The 10,302-nt window shown below is 37.5% G+C and overlaps 1 protein-coding gene across 4 annotated transcripts; it reads right to left on the minus strand.

Annotated features, from left to right (window-relative positions):
* Positions 1-813: 813 nt before the first annotated feature.
* etf1b (eukaryotic translation termination factor 1b) lies at positions 814-8,775 on the minus strand. 4 transcript variants are annotated; one of them, XM_053476308.1, is made up of 11 exons: positions 8,663-8,775; positions 8,096-8,197; positions 7,437-7,612; positions 6,525-6,664; positions 5,942-6,080; positions 5,656-5,846; positions 5,437-5,566; positions 5,106-5,279; positions 4,846-4,910; positions 4,288-4,435; positions 814-2,248 (listed from the first exon to the last, which is right to left on the minus strand). In XM_053476308.1, exons 2-11 carry the CDS (start codon positions 8,179-8,181, stop codon positions 2,166-2,168), a joined length of 1,332 nt encoding a protein of 443 aa, XP_053332283.1. In that variant the 5' UTR covers positions 8,182-8,197; positions 8,663-8,775; the 3' UTR covers positions 814-2,165. The 4 variants fall into 4 exon arrangements, with proteins under 4 accessions (XP_053332283.1, XP_053332284.1, XP_053332285.1 ...); XM_053476309.1 differs by having other exon boundaries at positions 8,096-8,192; positions 8,663-8,764; XM_053476310.1 differs by having other exon boundaries at positions 8,096-8,192; positions 8,647-8,764.
* Between the last annotated feature and the right edge of the window lie 1,527 nt (positions 8,776-10,302).

Below are 10,302 nucleotides of genomic sequence, written 5' to 3' on the forward strand. Positions count from 1 at the left end.
TTTAATAAATAATAATTATTTAATAAATAAATAAATAAATAAATAGAAATATGTTGCTTTTTTGCTATTTTTTTATTTATCTGTTTCTCTATTTATTTATTTATTATGGCTAATTATTTTGTGAATGCTGATGGATGTCTGTAGGTAAACATACTTCTGCCTACATTTAACAAAAATGCAAATATATTTGTCTATTTGTTAAAGCATATTTATTATGTTTGTTGTAGCTACTCATTTTGTGGACCCTGAAGAAATTTGTTCCCTAAAAATAATTTTGCCTACATGTAATAAATAAATAAACATACATTAATTATGTGTATTTTTTTTTGTTGTTGCTTATCTCTTAAATTATATTTAGGGGAAAATAAATATTTAAAATCAAAATCCTTAATCTAGCAAAAAACAGGTATGTCAGCCTGTTAAATTTGTAAATAACAAATTTAATTTTTATTTTAATACAAAAAACTTGAATTATGCCTATTGCACGTTAGTTTCCTAATCAAAAGCTTGACTTACATTTCGATAATTGTATTATCTATTGTATGTATTAAGTATTTATAACAAAAATTTATAACATTTTTGGGATATTTATTCGTTACTTACGTGAAATTCAAAACTAACTCGTGTTAACTCCTTGTGGTTATATTTCCACCCTTAAAATCCTCGTTACAAAACCTACAACGTCTTTCTCTCTCGTTCAGCCCAATGACTAAACACCGTACACTAAACACACATTATTCATACTTAATCAAATAAATAAATGTAGAGGATTCACTCTGGATCATGTGTTGTGACCTAATAAAGGTGATCAACTGAACGTCAATTCTTATTTTATTCCTTTCACATTTTTTTAAATAATGATTACATTTGAAAGCCACATTTTAACTTTTAATCTTAAGTACATTATTTTTATCTGGTCACTTCCCCTTTTACAACTTTAAACACATTGTCTAAGCTTCCACATACAGCAGGTTTATTTTTTCTGTCAGCGTCCCCTCATGTGCCCACAATAAACTTTGTGCTACATTTAGAGCAGTTTTCTGAAAGCTAAAGTCTTAAGAAAAATTCTCAGAAGTGGGCCGAGCGAAACGCGATGAAAGGAAGTAACAAACAGACGAGAAACTGGAAAATGTGCAAACGATGAGAAGGTTTAATATCTGTGACCTCGTGTAACAAATGATTTATACAAAATATCCATGGATTAGGCACAGAGATGAGAAAATACGGGGTCTATATATATATATATATATATATATATATATATAGAGTATATGCATTAAAATAGAAAGTATGCTTTGTGTGTGTTTTCTCATATTGTGCTCATTAGGCTGAAGGTATAAATGGTGTTTGCTTGCTGCCTAGTCTTCAGAAAAAAAAAAGACTGAATCAGAGTGATACATCAGTTTTGTCACAAATTCCCTTTTTGTTGTTGTTTCTTTTATAAACCGAATCTGTGCAGTGTTAGCCTCGATGTGGAAGAGCAGGAAGTGTAATATAAAACCTCCACAACTTTTGTGCTTTTTCATTGTGATCTTGTGTTCTAAAGTCACTAATTTAGCTTGTGGATGAGAGAATATTGAGAGCTAACTCAGAGCTCTGAAATCCAAGTCACACCATAAATCAATAAATCATTCATTTATTTATTTATTCCCCAAGGCCCCCCCCCCCCCCAAAAAAAAACCCCGCCCCCCCAAAGGCAAACAGCGTTGGATGTTTCTTAAAGGCTAAAGCAAGACACGCGTCCGTCTTCATAAGCACGGCGAGGAGATCCAGCTACACGATGGTCTGTCACAGAGACTCGGAGTCGGGATGGCGAGCTCGGGGTAAACCCGTCAGCTTTTCATGAACTTTTTTTTGTTTTTTAAATGCCACGAACTCATAAAGCAGCAGCAGCAGGAGGAAAAGGAGGAGGAGAAGTCAGTATATAAAAAAACGGAGGTTTGGAAAATGGCGCACGACTGGACGACATCCTCACGTGTCTGTACTGTCGCTGTGTGACGTGTTAATGACGTGTCGGCGATCGAAGCGCGCTCTGCTTCCGCTCAGTCACTGTGTTTCAATTCGTTAAGGTCGCTCTTAAAAATTGTTCCTCTGAGTCGCTGATTCTCCAGCTGTTCCTTCTCCGTTCGTCTGCGGACTTCGTAAAGTTCGGCGGTCGCGACTACCTAGTAGTCATCCAAGTCGTACAGCTCCTCGTCTTCTCCTTGATAGTCCATGCCCTGGAAATCCACCCTGTAGCGCAGGATTCCTATACGGAAACGAACAAAAAAAAGGACTTAGATCAATTCAACGTCCATCTTGTAGCTGAAGCATTCATAATCTAAAATGGCATTATAAGGACTTCCTCAAACCTGAACAGCGTCAATCTCCGCCTGATTTTTAACGATTTAATAAATAAATTAATTGAAATTCTTCAGGACAGAGAATACGATAATGAGAATTTGCATCTGCCATCATCTTCACTTCAGAGTTCACAGAAGAACCTAACTAATAATTGTCAGAAACCACAAATATATCCCACACTTTTTTCTTGGCGATATATAATATTTCATGCATTTTAACGATAAACTATCAAGAACAATACAATTTACTAATTTTGTAACATAAATACTAACGTAAATTCAGCTAAATTTCCATACTATATAAATATAAATAATATATTATACAGTAATACTGTATTAGTACTCTAGAGAGAACAGAAAGCGACCGCAGAAAAAAACGCAGCTTGTGATGGTGGATTATAAGATTGAAACGATTCCTCTAGTAACTCGATTAATAAAGATTATTGAGGCAAAATCTTCTGCCTCGAAGTTTCTTTTAAATAAATTTTAAAAGCTTGCGTTATGTTTTTGTGCAATTATTTGTTTGGCGTGACAATACGCACTTCCGGATGCAAGCCGCAAGTAAACACTGACGAAGAAGAAGCGCTTAAGTCACCCACAAAGCGGAAGGAGACGCAAACAGTTAGCTGTGTTTTGTTTTTGAGAGAGTGTTCTGTTGCGGGCTGCAAAATGGAAAGGAGCGATAAAAATATCAGTGGGCCGAGAGAAAAAGAAACCAGCAAGAGAAAACGACAGGCTTCTGTTATGCCTGAGCTGTAGATTTCGAAGAATTTTTAGTTCTAAAAGTTAAGTTGCACAACTTAGTGTTTTTGTATAATTATTTATTTTAATGTAAAAAATACTTAGTCATTTAAATTACCTTTTTTTAGTTTTTGCATCTGAGAAAAGGTTTTAAAATAAGAATGTATGACACTGTAATGCACCTTAATTAATCTCAGTCAACTTTAAGCTATTCTTTATATTGTGAATAATGACAATGTTTATTTTTGATAAAATTCTGTATGCATTAAAAAAATTAAATTAGATTTTTCTAAAAACATTTATATTTGTTTCTCTAATATATTTTACATTGCTGTTTAATTATGCAAAAGTACACTTTATCTGATTAATCGATTAATCGATAACATTTTTGGTAGAACACTCGATTAATAAAATATTCAATAGCTACAGCCCTAGTGAATTATTACTGTATTTACCCTACAGTACTGATACCAATGAAAACGTGCTTGCATGAATTACAGTACACATATAGTGGGGTAACATTGGTATTTTACATTCGAGCACTGCGTGAGACACAGCAGTACAGGAGTGTACAGTATACAGGTTTACCTTTACATTCTTTTTTTCTTTTTTATGGGGAATGTATTATTAATTTTAAGCAGAGTTTAAAATTAAAATGAAAGTGTTTTAGGAGCATATTTAAAGTTTAAACTATAAGAATATGCATTTATAAGCAATTATTTTTTTACTACATCAAACATCTGCGTTTTTTCACAACTCATGTGTGCTCTAGGAATGTAACTCCCGCCAATTTTGGGGGTCATCTGATTATATTTTTGAAAAACAGATTACACCATATGCGTGTAAGCATATGAAGGATGCAAAGTACTGGTTACATTTTTTTTAATTAATTAATTAAAAGTACAACAATTATTAACACTTGATAGCTGTTTGTTTCATAATTTCAATTGGTCAGAAGGCACTGATTGATTTTCTATAACAGGTTTATATTAACACGCTATTACTCACAAGTAATTGTTACAGCTCTTTCATCGCAACATACCTCTGTCTTTTTAACAAAGCCACAAGTTATTTAATGATAGTCTTCGTTATCAGCTGTGTTCACTTCTTTAATAAAGAACAGACAAAAGCGAGACAGCTTCGCTAGTGACTCGTCTAATGGACGACACCCTATTTTACTCCTTTTCATGAGAAAGTTTCTCACCTCCGATCCCTCCGAAGCCCTTCACAAACTGCGAGCCTTCCTGACTTTTGTCCGTCACGATCTCCAGCGTCGCCCCAAACTTCTTGTAGTTGTTGGCGAACCATTCGAGCAGCGGCATGCTCTCTAAGAGCTCGTGCTCCTGGCCTGTCTGAGACACAGAAACACACACGCTCAGCGCAAACACCATGACATTATGGTAACGGAAAAGAACGCGTGGGTCAGGCTGATTGAGTCGACTGGACCCATTTTATTCTTTATACAAGAACTAAATATTTGATTATGGCTCACATTTTAATGAAGTTTGTGAATTTCTTAAATAGGGGTGCCAATACATATATACATACATAAAGAAATAAAAAAAAAGCAGGCATTTATAGGAGCAGTGGATTCTCTGCGCAATGTTAAATTACAAAACCACCGTAACTGAATGGATGAGTGAAAAAAATGTCTGTTGATATTGTTTATATTGGTCTCCTAGTAACGAAAAAAAACACCACCAACACCACACCTTTCGTTGTTTGATTAGGGGACAAATCAGCAAATGTCTCTTTAACACACCTCTTTGTCTGTGAAGTGACTCTTGTCCTTCTCCTGTTCTGGGGTCAAATATAGTGTCTTCTCATCTAATGAGAAAAAAACAAAACAAACGGCATTAACACACATTTCATACACATGATAAATAATAATTATTATGGTGTATTGATAAACGTGTAGTAATCACTGTATTATGTGCAACGTTATATGTTACAAAAGCATTGTAAAAAATTATGATACATTTAAAAGCACTCAGTCAGAGAGAGGTGTGTGTGTGTGTGTACCATTTTCAGGATTGCTGCCCTCTGCCCCGTGGCAGCGCAGTACGTAGCGCATGGTTTCCAGGTTCTCATAGACAATGAGAATCTCTACGGCTCCCATCTCCAGGGCTTTGAGCGTGTCCTCGACTCCGAAGCAATACTTCCCCGTGTCCTGACTGATCTCGTCAAAATAGCGACCTGATAAACAGACGGTACAGGACGTGTTCAGCTCCAGAATAATAAAATAATAATCCAAAATAATAATGGTTTTCTTTATAACAGACTGTTATAACACAAACACACACTTGGCTCGTCTCAACTCGTCAGACTGACACATACGCTGTCGATTCCTCACCTATCAACTTCTTCTCCTGAATGAACTTGACGTTGGAGAGCACCTCGGCCGACAGTTCGATTGCCTGGTTGAACCCGTTCTCCCCTCCGTACGAGATGTCCACCAGTTTCAGCACCTTGGCTTGTAACCTCTGGACAGAAAGACAAAAACATTGTAAAACCCGCGCACGCTTCAAGCTGAGACGAAAGCATGAGCGTAAGGCGTCTAAGATTAACGCACCGGGTCGAACATGTCTGACTGGCTGAGCTCGGTCTTGAAGTCGGCCGATCCGGCGAGGACCATCCCGGCGACGTTGACCTTGTCGTTGGAGACGAACAGCTGCACGGCCGTCTCGGCGACCTTCCTGACATAGTTGTGCCTTTTCTCCATCCTCAGACGGGCGAATCGAAGGGCAGACTGACCTCCTCGTCCTGAGTGACAGAAGGAGGGACAGACACGGTCGAGACTTAAGGCTCGGATCTTATAAAAAGTTTAGACAGAGCTCCGCAGATGTCACGCAGCTTACCGTGCTTTTTCGGCAGGTCCACAGTGAACTTGTGCAGAACCTCCCTGGTGTTGCCCTGCAGAGTCCCGAAGAGGGCGCCGCTACCGTCGATCACGATGAAGCCGAATTTACTGTCATCTGAGAGCAGCGCGGTGAGAGCCTGAGGAAAACAAGAGTCGCACAAAGTCAGACAACGCTTTCTCTCATTACACATCCCTCTCTTCACTTCTCTCAGTCTCTCAGTCAATTTATATAAAAATGTATGTATCCATATGTATGTTTGGTCTCTCTCTCCATCAGTGCATCATTCTTTCCACTTTTCTCTTTTTCTCTCTAACAGTAAGGGTATGTGGGGGTAAAGGTTAAGTGTACAGTATTTATGTGTATTTGTATATATGTTTGTATGTGTTTATGTATATGTAGGTATATGTGTATATGTATATGTAATGTGCATGTATATGTGCGTATAATATATGTATGTATGTATGTATGTATGTATGTATGTATGTATATCTAACTGTGTCACTACACCTCTGTCTCGCTCTCTCTTTCTCACTGTCTTTCTCTCTCTCTGTAGCTGCATGAAACTGTCTCGCTGTCTCACCTCCGTGTGAAACTTGTTGTCGCACAAATACAGGGATGTGTTGATCGGCTTAAATGGCTCGAAGTCGATGTTCACTTTCTTCTCTTTCCCCTCTTCTGTCATGATGGTCCCGCAGTACACCACCAGGCCATTAGGGGGCACTGTAACCAGACACATCAGAAGACAGCACAAATAAACAGGTGCTAAAAAACCATACATAACATAAATTCACATGTGTATCATTACATCTGTTAGGTCAATTAAAATTTTTTATAAAATAAAATTTACACACACACACTCTTTATGAGAAAAGCTGAATGAAGATGAAAATCTCACAGCATCTGTTATAATGTTTGCCCCACCATGGCGTTGCTTTGCTTATGACGGCTCCTATTAAAAATCATTAGCTCTCCATGTGTGTTTAAAAATCCATTCAGTCCCCTACATACGAACATCTGAGTTACAAACTTCCGAAAACATGTCCATGCATCATCTGCTTGTGCAGTACGACCCCAGGATGTCCAAGAGCGAGCGTAAAAACTTGTGTTGGACTTATGGCACTTAGTTATTAACCTAGTTAACCCAGTGTAAGTATGTATCTAATAATGTAAACATTAAAGCACTTTTTGTAAGTCGCTCTGGATGAGAGCGTCTGTCAAATGCCTAAATGTAAATGTAAAAAAAAAAACAGCGGCGATGAAGCTGATACGGCTAAGAAGCGTCCAGAAATAACAATGGAGACAAAAGTGAAAATAATTGAGAGAATGGAGCGAGATGAAAAGATGGCAGACATCGCTCATTCTTTTAACATGAATCGTTAAAGAATAAACATTGTACTGTAATATACTATGTATAGTATATTGTGTTAGTTTCCTCGTTCGTATATAGGAGACGTATATAGTGTCCGTGCTGGTTGATGTGATGGTAACGCACCTTTGTTGTAGAGTTTGAGTCTTTGCTGGACTGACGTGATGGCTCCCAGCACCGACAGTCGGTTCACTCTGCTCTTAATGTTGGACGCCGTGCCGAACTCGTCCGCCAGCATCTTGGCCACCCGGGAGATCTGGTCCTTCGGTGGGATGATGAGGGAAATCATACTGGTGCCATTCCTGCAAAACCACACACACACACAAGACTCTGATAAAGGAAAGGACAACCTGTCAAACAAATACACCAAGCTCACGTAACTTTTTTTTTTCCAGAGAGTTTATAACGGCTTGTCTTTCTTTGATAAAAAAATGTAAATCTGCTTCATCGTCTCACACCGTTGTTGATTAGTTTCCTATTTTAGCGTGTCACAGAATGCTGAAACACATCATGTCTGCTCACTCTACTGAGATTGATGAAAGGACCATGCATAACAATGAACTACCTGGTACATATTCTGCAAAACCTTGCAATGATAATCATGACATGTAACAGGACCTTTTCAGGCTTCATACCAAATGTTGATTTAAGTGAAATAATGTGAGTGTGTTGTGGACCTTTGCTTAGCAGACTAGCTGTTAGCATCTGGCTTCCTTCCTGTCAGCTGTCACTTACTGACATTCACCAATGTATCATGTCAGAAATAAAGCCATAGTTCTGCTCACCCTCGGGCTGCTTCAAGGCTTTTAATCAACTTCTTAATCTTCCAGATTTCCACGTTTCTGTCCGCAGCACTCGGGTCGTCCGCCATCTTTCCCCTTTCTGTTCTAGCGTGGAGAAAGAAATCATTATTCCTATTATTTTTTTAATCCCACCTCATTTTAGACACGTCCGCCCAACGTTGCTGTGCTCCGATTGGTCAGTGCTCCCTCGTCACATGTCACATGACAGAGCGTGTACATACAGCTCCACCATTCACGACGTTGGGGGCGGGTTTATTCCATGTGTGTAGTTTTAAAGTTAAAATTTTATCTACAACTCAGTGAAGCAGTGTACATAAAGATGGCCAAAGTGTAATAACGACTTAATGACACATTTATACGCGTTACAACGCTATCTCTAAGTAAACAAAGCGGTCAAATCCTATGAATACAGTGTAACTTAGCTTAGCACAGCGGTTAGCGCAGTTCCTTCTATTTCCTGACAATATTACTCGCCTAACACGTAGCTATTCAAATAATTTTAATATTTCATACGATAAATTAGAGATAATTACGTGTAAAAACGCTCACAGGTCGAGCTTCTGTGACGTCTCAGCCGGTAGTAGCCGGTTTATTCCTGCTGCGCGTGGAGCTTCAGTAGGGGCTCACGTGCGGCCGGGAGGACAAGGAGGAGCGGGAGGAGGGGGAATGGATGGAGCGTATGGTTTCTTTATATATGACTTCCTAGACACGTCACTCTTAGGCAGCGTGTCCTAATCGTTCATTGGAGAACTCGGTTGTCTATCAAGCAAACGCGCCCAATAGAATTCACGCCATGTTATTTCTTTGCCGTTGCGCAGCACGAGATTAGCAAAATACCTCAAATATGGCTGAGGTAACTATAGTGTGAGGTGTGGGGGTGAAAACTTTTTGATTAAAACCCCACCAATTACATCAACAATTATCCTAATAAACATTGATATAATTATTGATTATAAGAATTATATATCTTTTCACACACACACACACATATATATATGTATCAAATTGAATTTGAATTTAAATATCCTTCTACAAAAAATGGTGGAAATGCTGTCACTTAGTTTTGCTGCTGCCAAAATCACTGAAATTAACATAACAACAGACACTCGTATATGTTCAGAAATTATAGTACAGCGATACCTCAACATACGAATTGCAATTTCGGATTGCAAAACACATTTTCCCATAGGGAATAATGTAAATGCAGATAATCTGTTCCAGCCACACAAAAATATTGCCAATATTGCTAATTTTCCACAGTATAATCATATTTTTGCATAAAAAACAAAACATTTGGAAAACGTAAACGAAGTAAAATATGAAATAAATAGACATTAAACCTCATTGAACCTTAATTTATGATTCCTCTTGGCACCGGCTGCTTTAATAACCAAACTGAAATGGCTCCCTTCTCTTTCTGCTACCGTTCTAGATAACATTCTTGCAACCCAGGGGAAAAAAACTAAACTTGTTTCATTGGGCTTTCCACTGACATGAACAAGTTTTAATTGACTACCGGATGTACACCTAACTGGATGTATTCGTGACTGGCTTGGTAGTACTGGTAATAGTTTTGGGTGGCTGGAATGGATTATTTTCATTTTCCTTACTTCTTTTGAGAAAATGCGTTTTGCACTATGAATTTAGCTTTTTTCCCATCACTGAACCGGATTAAATTTGTATGTAGTAGTACAGCTGTACTTTTCCTTTAATTATTTTTTTTTCATGAAATAAATATCATTTACAATAACATAAGTTGAACACTAAAATCATGAACCAATAATTGATTATAACAATCTAATAATATGAAATAAATATCAGTCACTCCAAACTATGTAATTGGTATCACCTTTACACAAAAAGGGATATATTTTGAAATATATTTGACAATTTGACATTGTTTCTGCGTCAGAGGGCACTAGATGAAGAGCACTGGACAAATACAAAAGCTATGTCAGATGTCTAGCTTTATTTGTTTAGAAATTTCATAAATTATTGCAATTTTATGCAAACCTTTAGGTCTATCATTGGTGTTACTTACTTTAGAAGTACTGTATGAGTGCCAAAAAATATTAGACATAAAAACTGATTACATAAAATAATGAATTGATGTTGACATATCTGAAAACCTGGTTTTACACATCATAGCCTTTTTGTAAATAGTTAAGATTTTTCTTTAAAGAGTTATT

Source organism: Clarias gariepinus, chromosome 17, assembly GCF_024256425.1.
Source record: "Clarias gariepinus isolate MV-2021 ecotype Netherlands chromosome 17, CGAR_prim_01v2, whole genome shotgun sequence".
NCBI classification, from domain to species: domain Eukaryota; kingdom Metazoa; phylum Chordata; class Actinopteri; order Siluriformes; family Clariidae; genus Clarias; species Clarias gariepinus.

Excerpts from the sequence above, each read along its gene's own strand:
- etf1b (XM_053476308.1), bottom strand. The coding sequence starts at position 8,181 with ATGGCGGACGACCCGAGTGCTGCGGACAGAAACGTGGAAATCTGGAAG. Across the intron at positions 5,847-5,941 it reads GGACCTGCCGAAAAAGCACG|GACGAGGAGGTCAGTCTGCC; the intron begins GTAAGCTGCGTG and ends TCTGTCACTCAG. Across the intron at positions 4,436-4,845 it reads GTCACTTCACAGACAAAGAG|ACAGGCCAGGAGCACGAGCT; the intron begins GTGTGTTAAAGA and ends TCTGTGTCTCAG.